At 41.3% G+C, this 14235-nt stretch overlaps 1 protein-coding gene across 1 annotated transcript in view; it reads left to right on the top strand.

Moving 5' to 3' along the window:
* The window catches only part of IKBKAP (inhibitor of kappa light polypeptide gene enhancer in B-cells, kinase complex-associated protein), a 63671-nt gene extending 52909 nt beyond the window's left edge, over window positions 1-10762 (top strand). Inside the window, exons 33-37 of the mRNA XM_011966372.1 lie at window positions 472-583; window positions 1278-1405; window positions 1880-2034; window positions 4324-4399; window positions 9746-10762. Of these exons, the coding sequence (XP_011821762.1) occupies window positions 472-583; window positions 1278-1405; window positions 1880-2034; window positions 4324-4399; window positions 9746-9813 (539 nt within the window). The 3' untranslated portion in view covers window positions 9814-10762. The remainder of the gene's footprint in view (window positions 1-471; window positions 584-1277; window positions 1406-1879; window positions 2035-4323; window positions 4400-9745) is intronic.
* Window positions 10763-14235: the final 3473 nt, after the last annotated feature.

Raw genomic sequence — 14235 nt, 5'->3', positions numbered from 1 at the left:
GAAGACCATTGACACGTGCAGGGCCGTGGGGGTCGGGTAATGCCACACATTCTCTCGATTGCTTAGTGTTCCTCCTGCAGTCTGATTACTGTGCCATGGGGAAGTGTGAGGCCTCTGTGGAGCCCCTTCAGGGCCATCTGTGTCTGTGTTTGTGTGTTGGTGAGAGCAGGACCAAGCATGAACGGGAAGAGCTCTGCCGACATTCCCACTGACCCCCATTCAACCAGAGTAGCTGACCACTTCCGTGTCTAACAAAATGAGTTTCCTCATTTCCAGAAAAAAGTTCAGGAAGCTACTGATTTACATTAGTAATTACTGTATTTAATATTATCTCATTCATTTTGAGATCTGCAATCATTTTCATCCATCCTTTGATATGCCCCAGTTGACTCTAGTTCATTTACCTCCCTGAAAGTAAACCCACACATTAGCAGGGAGTGTTTTCATCTGCTTCTGGTTCTTCTTTTCTAGATGATGAGGTACCCCACGACCAAGAGTCAGACCTCTTCTCTGAAACCAGCAGTGTTGTGAGTGGCAGTGAGATGAGTGCCAAATACTCCCATAGTAACTCCAGGATATCAGCGTACGTATCACATTGATTCAGCACATTGACCATGCCCTGGGCATATGGGGAAAGTGGAAGCAAATAGGTTGGTTTCCTACTGGGACAGTGTAGTGGGAGTGGAGAGAATATTATTCAATGTTGTGTGGAAGTTGTTCAGAGACTTTCCCAGCATGTCTGAGACATTAAACTTGGCATTGAAAGGTCTTCTTCCTCAGCTTCACGGCCTGTGTGTTTTCCCATTCCCCATGAGGCAGTTCCTTCACTGAGTGCTCAGTCTATATTAACATCCGATTTTACGCTTTGAACAAATGTTGTGACTAAGGTATAGGCACTGAAAAAATGAAAAGATCAAGCTTCTTCTATTCAAAATCAGGATTGGAAGAGACCATACATGTAAAATAAGTCATCACACTTTTACCAATTATAGTAATTTGTCAGAAATATTCATGCAACACCCGTATGGTAGGTGCAGTAGATGTTACCAAAAACTTACAAGGAGGTATGAGTTATAAGAGCTTGAAGTCTTGCTTGGAATATGTAAAACAATGCAGTATTATATATTTAAACTGAATTATGCTTTAGGAATTTGAAATGGAGAACTGTGAAGTTGTGTGGGATGATCAGCAACTGCAAGAAAGTAGCCAGGCAAGGTAGCACATGCCTGTAGTCCTAGCTACTCAGGAGGCTTAAAAATATCTGTAATTTCTAACAGGAGATCATCTAAGAATCGCCGAAAAGCAGAGCGGAAGAAGCACAGCCTCAAAGAAGGCAGTCCACTGGAGCACCTGGCCCTCCTGGAGGCACTGAGTGAAGTGGTACAGAACACTGAAAACCTGAAAGGTATATTCTCAGTCCTGGTGATGATTCCTGACCCCAAACAATAGTAAACAGGCAGCACAGACAGGCAGAGTTCAGTAGGTGATTAAGCTACCATTTTCCCAATTTGAGGAAAGGTGAGAACTTTTAGCAGGAAGGGTCATGTCAGCACACATTCCTGAAGCAGCCCTTCTTAGCTGGTAACTGAGAAGCCTTCCTCCGTTTGGCATCCCCCTAACTGAACCGGGAGAGCTGCTTAAGCCAGGATAAAGAATTGTGGGACACTGCTTTCTGCGTGGGCCCCCCAGTATGCTTGATTTTCTTTTTGTAGTACATGTGTTTAGTTATGCCAGCATTTGGGAAGAAAAAAGATAATGTAGGAGAAAGGACCTGCAGTGGAATCATAGAAAATTTTGGCTTTGGATAGAAGCTATGGTATGATTCAGTCTATGGAGCTGGGAATATAACTTACCACTCTTTCAAATTTCTTCTCTCTAGATGAAATATACCATATTTTAAAGGTACTCTTTCTTTTTGAGTTTGATGAACAAGGAAGGGAATTACAGAAGGCCTTTGAAGATACGCTGCAGTTGATAGAAAGGTCACTTCCAGAAATTTGGACTCTTACCTCCCAGCAGAATTCAGCTACCCCTGTAAGTTTTCTCAAAGACGGTGTGCATGTTTTTCATCATTTTCATAGGTTATTATGTTCACACCCTCCCCAAGTCAAAAAGTTTTCCTGTTCTTAAAAACATAAGATGCCATAGTTAAATTATCTTAGATTTATGTTTAAGCTGTCAGTAAGATTTTATATTTGCTTGTAGAGTGACTAGTACACCTTGGCGTAGGTTAAATGGGCTATCATTTTCCTTTCTGGGTGAAGCAGGTGTCATGGAGAAAATGAGAAAGTCACGCAGTTGCTTCTGGCCTTCAGTGAGGTTGGAGTGGGGAGAGAGCGGGGAAGAGGGGATCGGAGACGGCCTCTCACTTGGATGGGATCAGGCTTTAAAGGGACCCCAGGCAATTGCTTTTCCTTTTGTTTTATGAAAAATTTGACTTGTCACTTCTGTGTTGTTACGATGGACTTTGCTGGTTGTGTTTAAGGCTGAATCAGCTTTGTGTTGCAGAATTCTAATGTATTGTCGTCTGTTTGTTATTTATACCTCTGTTCACTCTCTTATACCTCAAGTCTGTTGTTAAGAGTTTTTATTTGGATTCAAAAGGCTGGTATATAAGTCAAGATCTAGAAAGGAAAACAAAAGCCTACCTGTTATTTTATCACAGAATTTAATACATGGATTGGTTAAATAAGCATTAGAGGACTAAACAAGGCAAAAGGGAAATACAGAGGAAGGACACTGAGATAGTAACTATAGGAAGCAGCTTTACCCTCCCTGAGGGAACAGGAGGAGGAGTTGGGGATTATTAGAATTTAGAAGCCTGGAAGTGGGGCCCTATAGAGCTGGCTCTTGAACCACTGAGAGGAGGGTGCCAGCCAGCTAGTCCTGGCATTTCTGAGGGGGCTGGTTCCAAGCGTACAGAAGTAAATGGAAACTGGAAGGAACAGCTGCTGCTGGGGGAAAAGCCAGCCAGTCGGGCCAGGCGCAGTGGTGGCTCATGCCTGTAATCCCAGCACTTTGGAAGACTGAGACGGGTGGATCACCTGAGGTTGGGAGTTCGAGACCAGCCTGCAGCCCGGCCAACATGGAGAAACCCTGTCTCTACTGAAAATACGAAATTACCCAGGCGTGGTGGCGCATGCCTGTAATCCCAGCTACTCAGGAGACTGAGGCAGGAGAATCGCTTGAAACCTGGGAGGTGGAGGTAGCGATGAGCCAAGATCACGCCATTGTGCTCCAACCTGGGCAACAAGAACAAATCTCCATCTCAGAAAAAAAAAAAAAAGCCGGCCGGGCGCGGTGGCTCAAGCCTGTAATCCCAGCACCTGTCTCTTATACACATCTAGATGTGTATAAGAGACAGCGCCTGGCCTAAGGTCTTATTTTATTTTATTTTTTTTCTTGCTCTGTCACCCAGGCTAGAGTGCAGTGGTGATGTGATCCATCATGGCTTGCTGCAGCCTCGAATGCCTGGGCTAAAGCAGTCCTCCCACCGCAGTCTCCTGAGTAATTGGGACCACAGGTGCACACTACCATGCACAGCTGAAATTTAAATTTTTTTTTTTTGTAGACATGGGGAGTCTTGCTATGTTACCCAAGCTGGTCTTGAACTCCTGACCTCAAGTGATCTTCCTGCCTTGGCCTCCCAAAGTGCTGAGATTACAGGTGTAAACTGCCATGCCTCCCACATTAAGTTCTAAGACATCCATTTTATTATTGTGGTTTTGATTGGTGAAGTATGGTTGTGGTATGTGCAGGATACTGAGTGACTTCTCACGGCGTCGCTCTTGAGAGTGTGCCACCAAGGGTCTGCACTAACCAGGGGTGTGCCCAGAGGCTCGCTGCAGGCTTAACATTCCTGTGGAGTCTTGTGTTTTACCTGGAGCACATGTGCACAGTTTGCATTCTGCTCCATAGTATGCACGTATTTGTATTTATTTCAACCTAAAAATGTTTGTTTCCCACAACTGTTTGCATATAATTGATACTCTGCGTATTTTTAGCCTCTTGTAGTGTTTCCCCGCTCCTCAGGGAGTGGCTTGCTCATTTGGAAAAGGCCAGGATATATCATTGTAGAGTTTCTTTTCTTTTCCCCCACCCCCTATCTTTACCTTGTTCTGGGAGAAAGGAGAATTAGAGGTCTGAGTTGCAGCTGGAGAAACTGGCAAATTAAAATCACATCAGGAAAGAGAGTTACTGTGTTTCACACCATACCAGTAGAAATGACAGGCTGTTTTCTGCTGGTAGGGATTTGGCCTTTGGTATTGGCAGTCTTGAGAAGTATTAGATAATCTTTGCTGATACAGTCTATTTTCTCCTTAGGTTCTAGGTCCCAGTTCTACTGCAAATAGTATCATGGCATCTTATCAACAACAGAAGACTTCGCTTCCTGTTCTTGGTTAGTATTTTTTCTCATTTAATATTACAATACTAAGCAGCAGGACTATCTTTCTGTAAGTATTGAGAAGATCAGCAGTAGAAGGAGAGATTGGATACAATTTTTCACTACAAAAAATTGACTACAATTCTTCCTCAGTTCTAAGACCACATCTTTAGTATGATCAGTTTCACGCTTCTAGCAGTGGGGGACCTGGTGCGGGAAAGTTCATACATGACCATTGTATGTGTAATTTAAAAAAATATTTTATGTGGCATACGCTTTTTCATAAAGGCACATCACAGTTCCAGTTTCAGTCTAAACCATCTACGTTTACATATATATCAAAAGATTCTTCTGAAGCATCATTACTGGCTGTTGGCAGTTACGCTTTGCATCTTGGGGGCATTTTCATAAACTTGCTTATGAGTGGGACCTTTTTATTATGTTTAGAATTGACAGTATAATTTGAAGGCAAATCCAAAGAATATTAGCATTTTATACATATTTCCTGTTTAGTTATGCATGAAGTGTTTTATTTGTTGAGGGAGATGATTCTTAATTAGATTACTTATATCCCTAAGAATTAAAAACCCTAAACGCTTTCTTTTGAAAGTTGGTTAGAAACATTTGATGGGTCAACTTGGGACTTTGAGTATTTGCCCTTACTTATAGTTGGGTCAATCAAGCATTTTAGCTTTGAAAAGTGAATATTAGTTTCTAAAATAATTAGCAGTTTTAACTGCTGTTACTTGCATTTCTAGCATGTGACAGGCAATTTTCTGAAATTTTTTTCACCGAAGTGCTACACTGTAATAGCATTTTGATGATATTTGAAGTAGCCTGTGGGGATTCAAATTAAGTTTGACTTTAACAGCTTATGTTGCTACCAGGAAAGAGCAGCTACCTTCCATCCCAGCTCAACTCATACATCCAGACAGTAACTACTGTATTCCTAGCTCCTCTTCTGTCTGGAGAATGGCAAGGTACTTTTGGTATCAATTTCAACACATCCACTTATTCCTTTTTTTTTCTTAAATTTTTTTATTAAAAAAACAGATGGGGGTCTTAATATGTTGCCCGGGCTGGTCTCAGACTCCTGGTCTCAAGTGATCCTTCTGCCTCAGCCTCCCAAAGTGCTGAGATTACAGGCGTGTGCCCCTGTACCCAGCCCACTTATTTCTCAGATGCTAGGAACTTATATTAGACCTGAGGCCATTTGGTCATTGTTTATTTTGTGCGGTAGTGCAATCCAGTTGTGATTTCTGCCTCCTGTGTTCCTCGTTGCTGGCCTGATGCTGACCTTCAGGTCAGGTCAGTCCCACCATCCCCCGGGGTATTCTAGATGGCTTTCCCACTTCAAAGAGCACTTTCTTGTTTTCCAGCTGAGCCTTAAAGACACTCTGTAATATTTGAGAGCCCCTCATTATCTGAGTGTTTATTATCATTACCCTTGTGGTTTCAAGGTTGTATAGGAAAAGGGAAGTTCCTATAATTCAAAAATTGCCACTGATGAACTAATCACAAAATTAGTCCCCCTCAAATATTACTCAGCTCCCCTCCCCAGCTAACAATAGTTGAGTATATTCGCACATCCCCACAAGCGGAATCAATGACTTGATAGGTCCTTTTTGATTGTTTCCTGCTTTGATACAATACAGCACCATGCAGATCAGTTGCAAGCCTTAAAAGAATTTAGTATTACCTAAAATAGATTAAAATGATGTTGGAAAAGTACTTGAATCACTGCTGGGTTGGACTCGTTGCAATTGATGACAAAATAAGTGCTTCAAGTGGTTTTGACCATCAAAGGATTGAGAGAGCTCCCTAGAAAAATTGCAAAGCCCTCAAGGTATTTTTATAAAAATGACTTTTTTGTGTGCTGTGAAATTCAAATATGGAAATGTGAAATATGTCATGTCCTGCTGTGATATAATTTGTCAGAATAATTACTTTCTTGCCCAAAAGTCTATACTTCGCGTTTATTTCAAATTAAGTCTGGAATCAAATATAATTGTAATTATGCCTAATTTTAAAAAATGAGATAGAGCACATTATTTTCATAACTAGTTTTTTTAAGATAGTCTTATTCCAACTTTAATTGCTGTTTATGAAAGTATGGACCTTGTTGACAGTGAATTTATTTAAGTAGCCTTTTTCCAGTATTGATATTCTTTTATCTTTATGGCACCATTTAGTGGAGAGAAATATAAACAAACATAAAGCTGTAGTATTAAATCATAACTGCAAAAAATTAACTGTAGTACATACTGCACTACTGTAATAATTTTGTAGCTACCTCCTGTTGCTATTGTGGTGGGTGAGCTCAAGTGTCACCAATATCTGCTTAAAATGCCATGTACCACTAATCATGTCCACATGAGCAGCACATGACAGTCTCCATTAATTGCATATGGCAGTGAAAAGTGATCTCTTGCGTTCTCATGTATTTTTTTTATCATGTTTAATGTAATATCGTAAACCTTAAATAACACCATGAGACCTATAGGAAGTACCACAAGTGATGCTTCCAGGAAGCAGAGAAAAGTCATGACATTACAAGAAAAAGTTGACTTGCTCAATACGTACTATAGATTGAGGTCTGCAGCTGTGGTTGCCCACCATTTCAAGATAAATGAACCCAGTGCCAGGATGATTGTAAAAGAAAAGGAAATTCATGAAGCTGTCACTGCAGCTATGCCAGCAGGGATGAAAACCTTGTACTTTTTGCAAACGACCTTTTTATCTTGTATTGAAAATGCAGCTTTTATGTGGATGCAGGATTGCTATGAGAAAGGCATTCCTATATAACTAATATGATTTGAGAAAAAGCACAGTCATTGTATGAGAACTTAAAGCAAAAAGATGAAGGATCTAAAGCTGGAGAATTTAATGCCAGCAAAGGATGGTTTGATAATTTTAGACAGAGGTTTGGCTTTATAAATATCAAGATAACAGGAAAAGCAGCTCCTGCCATCCAGGAAGGAGCAGCGAAGGCAGTCAGGTTTATGATCAGGACTGCTCTTATCTGTAAAGCTGCTAACCCCTGAGCCTGGAAGGGAAAAGATTAACACCAGCTACCAGGCTTTTGGTTGTACCATACAACAAGAAGTCTTGGACAAGGAGAGCACTTTTTCTGGATTGGTTCCTTTGTCGATTTGTCCCTGAAGTTAAATAGTATCTTGCCAGTAAGGGGACTGCCTTTTAAAGTTCTTTTGATACTGGAAAATGCCCCAGGCCACCCCGAAACCCATGAGTTCAACACTGTGAAGACGTTGAAGTGATCTACTTGCCGCCAAACACACATCTCTAATTCAGCCTCTAGATCGGGGGTCATAAGGACCTTTAAGGCTCATTACAAACAGTACTCTATGGAAAGGATTGTCAAACGTACGGAAAAGAACCTTGCTAGAACATGAAAGTCTAGAAGAATTACACCATCAATGATGCCATCATTGTTATAGAAAAAGCTGTGAAAGCTAGCAAGCCCAAGACAATAAATTCCTGCTAGAGAAAGCTGTGTCCAGATGTGCATGACTTCACAGGATTTATGACAGCCTATCAAGGAAATCATGAAAGAGATTGTGGATCTGGCAAAAAAAAAAAAAAGTAATGCATGAAGGATGTCAAGATAGGGGTCTTGGAGAAATTCAAGAGGTGGTAGACATCACACCAGAGGAATTAACAGAAGATGACTTGATGGAGAAGAGTGCTTCCAAACCAGTGCCAGACAATGAGGAAGATGACATAGAAGAAGCAGTGCCAGAAAATAAATTGACATTTGTTCCAAAGATTCCAATTATTCAAGACTGCGTTTGGCTTCTTCTACAACATAGATGATTCTATGATATGGGCACTGAAACTAAAAGAAACTGTGGAAGGATTGGTACCTTAGAGACATGAAAAGCAAAAACATCAGAAATTATGGTGTATTTCTGTGAAGTTAGTGACTGAGTGTGCCCACCTCTGTTGTCTCCTCTTTAACCTCCCCTACCTGTTTCATCTCTACCGCCCCTGAGACAGTGAGACCAACCCCACCATTTCCTCCTCCACTTCAGCCTACTCAACGTGAAGATGACAAAGATGAAGACCTTTATGATGATCCACTTCCACTTAAAGAATAGTAAATATTGTTTTCTTAATATTTTCTCTAGCTTACTTTATTGTAGGAGTATAGTATATAATACATATAACATACAAAACATTTGTTAACTGACTTTTTATGTTGCCAGTACGCTACCAGACAACAGTAAGCTATTAGCACTTGAGTTTTGGAGATTCGGAAGTTAAACATGGGGCCAGGTGTGGTGGCTCACACCTGTAATCCCAGCACTTTGGGAGGCTGAGGTGGGTGGAACAAGACCAGGAGTTTTGAGAGTAGCCTGGACCGCATAGTGAAACCTCGTCTCTACAAAAATTAGCCAGGTATGGTGGTGCACACTTGTAGTCCCAGCTACTTGGGAGGCTGAGGTGAATCACATGGACCTGGGGTGTCAAGGCTGCAGTGAGCCGTGATCGTGCCACTGCACTCCAACCTGGGCAACAGAAGGAGACCCTGTCTCAAAAAAAGAAAAAAAAAGGTACATGCAGATTTTTGACTGTGCAGCGGGGGTCCACACCCATAACCTACCTTCAAGGATCAACTGTAATTTGTCATGCCTGCATAGCTCATATGTACAGATTTACTGCTGGAAGTTTATCATAAATAATGCTGAAAAAGAAAATCCTTATATATACATATTTTCTCATATCTCTGCTTCCAGTATGTGATTCCTGGTTAGAAAAGAGACTTAACAAATCTAAGTGAAAGAGTGCCTGGGAGTTTTAGGTTACAATGACAGAATCTTTTCCTAACCTTCTCTCTCCATTTACTTTTTTTAAAGCAGGGGCATCTTTATTGATCAACATGTTTGTCGAAGTTTCATCATAGTTTCTGTCCATTAACTTCACTTACTGAATATGTGCTACCACATTTTGCTATTCCTTAACAATTGAGATAGACTTTATATATAGTGAAATGCAGAGATTTCAGGTGTACAACTTGATAAGTTTTAATAAATGTATACAGCCATGTAACTGCTGCCACCACCCCTCCCACCAGATTGAAATACAGAACATTGTTCCATTTTGAATCACTGAGTGAGCATGCCTAAGGTTGAAATGCAGTCCCTCCTCTCAGGGCAGGACCTCCAGGCTGTGTTTGCTCTGGCCTGGAGGTTGCAGGGGTAGCAGACACATTAACTCTGGCTCTGATGGTCATATTGCTGCAAACCCCACCTGCCTAGTTTGTTTAATTTGGAGTTACTGCCTCAGCGCCCTCCAACAAGGGTATGTCTGTCACAATTTCCCTTCCTTTCTTACTTTTAGATGCTGAGCTTTTTATACCACCAAAGATCAACAAAAGAACCCAGTGGAAGCTGAGCCTGCTAGACTGAGTGACCACAGTTAGGAGGGATCCAACAGAGAAGACCATTGCCACTAATTCCTGTTGTCCTACCACCCCTTGCTCTTTGAGGCCTGTCTGTTGAGAACTGGAAAGAGTAAAATGATAACTTACCTTAGCGTTGCCAAGAACTTCAGCAGACAACAAGCAATTCTGTTTTATTTTGTATGTACATCTTAATCATTAGCAAGACATTAAGCTTTAACCATTATGGCATCATTTTGTGAGAATGATTATTCTTTCACTTGGGCTGTTTGAGAGCATAATTATGGTAATCATGAGATTAATGTTTCATGGTTTCTACCTCAAAAGTGTGAAGACAAGTAAAATAATGTTTCTAAATTGTCTTATTTTATTGGAGGAGAAGATTACAATGGCTATTAGTGCTACATTTGGTCAAATGTAATCACTTAAATGGTTTCTTGTCACCTTAAACTAAAGCAGAATAAAAAGTATCCTTTGAAATTATAAGCCCTCCTTTGCTGACAGCTGTTATTTTGTAACATCTTACCAGGTCATGTGCTTTCAGTTATAACTGGGCTGAGCCTCCTATAATTAAAATGTCTACCGGGACTGTTTTACTGCCTGTGTATTTTCTGCTAGAGAGTTAGCAATGTTAGAGCTGAAACAGATTAGAATTTCTAAACAGTATCATGCACGTTTGGTTTGAGTGATCAGTGTGCATTGTATGGCGTGCATGGTTGTGAATTATTCTCTGTTCTCCAAATGCTGTTTCTTTAACTCAGATATTTTTGTTAGCGTCTAGGCCACTTCATTTATTTTTCTTTATGGTGCTTTATTGACTTCTCTTTTACTCAATTCTCCACCGCCCCCCGCCCCCGCACCAAAAAAAACTGTCTCAAAATGAGAATATTTTATTTTTATGGTGAATCTAGAAAACGCCCACTTCATTCTAATTAAAAATTCTTCCATGTTTTAAATATCAGAACCAGACCTTCCTGACTGTGTATCTTAGTCCATTTGTGTCTCTAAACAACCAGCTTTCAAAGGAACTAATAGAGTGAAAACTCACTCATTACCACAAGGATAGAACCAAGCCATTCACGTAGGATCTGCCCCCGTGACCAAAACACCTCCCACTGGGCCCCACTTCCAACATTGGTGATCACGTTTCAACATGAGGTTTAGGGAAACAGATGCCCAAACCACAGCACTGCACATAAACAAACAGGAAATGCTGCGTTTGATCCTCAAAGAAGTGATATAGCCAAAACTGTAATTTAAGAAACCTTTCCCAGTATAGCAAGGTGTCAACTACAGAATCAATCTAGGAGTATTCACTGTAAAATTCAACTTTTCTGTATGTTTAAACATTTTCACAAAATAATAGCTTTTAAAAAGAAGAGGAAGAAGATACACTTTACTTTTGAAATCTACTTTTTGACTTATATGGATTTGCTGTAATTAAGTGCCCAATATTGAAAGGCTGCAAGTACTTTGTAGCCACTCTTTGGCATGGGTAAATAAGCATGGTAGCTTATATTTGAATATATTATAGTGCTCTTGCTTTGGATAATTGTAAAGGGACCCATGCTGATAGATTGGAAATAGAAGTAAATGTGTTCATTGATAATGGTGTGAATTTTCCTGGACATTCAGTTTCCTTAAATAATGTATTGAAGCAGCAAGAAATAATTTGTTTGAATGCAAATTACTATCAATTACTGTTTCTGTCATCTGAGCAGGATTGAATTTTGTTCATTTTTAGAAGAAGCAGGCAGGAGGAGACCTTCCAAATTGAGGCAAAGCCAAGAAGAATTCATGGGGGGAAAACCGAGTGTATGAGGAAAGGAGAGAACTCCTCTGAGTGGTGAATGCTTAATTTGGGGGCAAGATTCTGTCACGTTTTAGAAAAGAGTACATAACTTTGGATTCTGTCCCAAAGCAAGTTCATGCTGCAATAAGGTAAAACCTTTACTTTTCTTGGTTCTATTGAGTCAGATAGCTTTGCTCAGATGCTCTAAACTTCAAGAGGGAACTTGCAGAAGACTGTCTTCTTCAGTTCAAAGTGCATTTTAAATTTATGCTTTTTAAAAAACTGAGGCCGACTGGGTCACACGAGTGGATCACACCTGTAATCCCAGCACTTTGGGAGGCTGAGGTGGGTGGATTACAAGGTCAGGAGTTTGAGACCAGCCTAGCCAACATGGTGAAATCCCATCTCTACTAAAAATACAAAAAAAATTAGCCAGGCGTGGTGGCGGGCACCTGTGATCCCAGCTACTTGGGAGGCTGAGGCAGGAGAATCACTTGAACCTGGGAAGGTAGAGGTTGCAGTGAGCCAAGATCATGCTACTGTACTCCAGCCTGGATAGGACAAGAACGAGACTCTGTCTCAAAACAAAAAAAAACTTAGGAGCAATTTTTATATGCCTTTATGGATGTAGCTTGGTGCAATTTCTTAGCCCTGCTGCATATTTTAAATTTAATTATATATGCATGTATATATACATACACATTTGAGAGATTTGTCATAGCAATAACTGAAGAGGGTGTTTTTAAAAATAAGTAAAACTGACGATGCTTAGTAACCTAAGGTGACTGCAAATTTGAGAAGCAAAATTAGATTTGTTCTTCTTCTTGTGCTGGTTATTGTACTCCCATATTCTCTAGAAGCACCGCCTGGACAAGCCCTGGGGAGTCTTTGGCTGTTCTTTCTTGTTTGTCATATTTATTAGTAACTGGCTGCAAATAAATCTTAGGAGCTAGGTAGCTGTACATATTCACGAGGCTGGAGATCAGGCAAGGCTAATTCGGTAACATTTGGCAGTGCTGAAGGCCTGCTTTGGATTCTCGTGCTTCTGTGTTCTCTGTGCTCCCTGGGCCCTTGCCTGTGCCTGCACTGGGCTGCTCCACCACTATTCCTACTGGCTCTAAAGTCCCCAGACCTTTAAGAACAACAGTTGTTGGGTTGGTATAAAGGAAAGAACAAGGCTTTGGGCCATGTGTCCAACCCTTTTAGCAGTCTTGGACAAAGTCACTTAATCTCACTGAGCCTTGCTTTTCTTCAGTCTTGTGTGTGCCCATCAAGCTAAGCAGAGTTTCTCAATGGCACTGTTGTCGTTTTGGTTCATGTCATTCTTTCTTTGGGTGTTGGGAGGTGCTTCCCTGCACATTGTAAGATATTTAACGACTTGCCTGGTCTCTAACCCCTAGATGCCAGTAGTACACACTCCCACCCCTGTTATGACAACCACAAATATCTTTAGACGTTGTTAAACGTCCACTACAGGCCAAAGTTGCCCCCACTTGAGAACTACTGTGCTAAGGTAAGTTCCAAATACTTAGTAAAACTATCGCTTTTTATGAGGAAATTCTCTTTTTCTGCGAGGGCATACTTGTGAGCATCAAGTGAGAACATTCATAAAGTGCTTTGAAAAAGACTGCACAATTGCTCAGCCTTCAATTGGTATTTTTTCATTTAGAAATGAACATTGAGGCCTAGGAAGGCCTGGAGACGCCCATCCTCCAGAACCACCTCCCAACTCTCCTTTTCATTAAGACCCTTGCCTTTTTAGGGATCTGTGACGTGGGGTTCATACATCCCGAAGGGATCGGTAGATAGAGCATATCCATAAGATAGGTTTCCTCTGTAATCATACACTGTATTTTACGCATTTAAAAACATTATTCTAAGAAGAGGTTTATGGGTTTACCACCCTGCCAAAGAGGTCCAAAGGTTAAGAACTAACCAGACTTCAGCTTGCACATCAGTGAATGATCATGGGTTGACAGTAGAGCGGTTTGGGCAGAAACTGAGGTAAAGATGTCCCTTTTTCTCAGGTCAGTGTCCCCAACTCCTGATTCCCTGACAGTCCAGCATAAGGCTTAGTCATCCGTGCTGAACCATGGGAACCTCACATGCCCCTCTGTGGCTCTCTCTCTGCTGGTACCAGCCAGATACTCTTACTCACCAGGCCTGGATCCAGGGTCAGGTACTTGAGGCCTTTCAAGGCTGTGTAGGCAAACCTGGCACCTGTGAGGGCGGCTCTGGAGGGCTTCTCCCTGGAGATGGTGGAGGTGCCAGCTCTCCTCTAAATGCAGAATGCGTGCCTTTGAGTGCCTGTGTGACTAAGGACTATAGTAAGAGACTTTTGGCCTTCTGCATAAGAGGCAGAAACTTAAAGATACTAGCTGGCTGTTGTGAGCACCTCCAGGAGTCTCGTATTGGTATTCAGATGTTTTTCACTGTTTTACAAATCAGCTGTGTGAGGTAGGCGTTCATACTCAGTTTTGCAGGCAGACAAACTCAAGTCACACACCTAGGTGGTAGCAAAATAGTGTTTCAAACCACAGAGTCCAGAGCCCATGTTCCGTCCACTGTTTTATGCACCCACTAGTGTTCAGATTCTGAACTTTAAAGACAGGACAGAGAATGTACTGGGGGCTCTTC

This window comes from Mandrillus leucophaeus, unplaced genomic scaffold (genome assembly GCF_000951045.1).
Source record: "Mandrillus leucophaeus isolate KB7577 unplaced genomic scaffold, Mleu.le_1.0 Scaffold76, whole genome shotgun sequence".
Taxonomy (NCBI): Eukaryota; Metazoa; Chordata; class Mammalia; order Primates; family Cercopithecidae; genus Mandrillus; species Mandrillus leucophaeus.
Note: the sequence above shows the minus strand (reverse complement) of the source record. Positions and strands in the feature narration are given on the sequence as shown.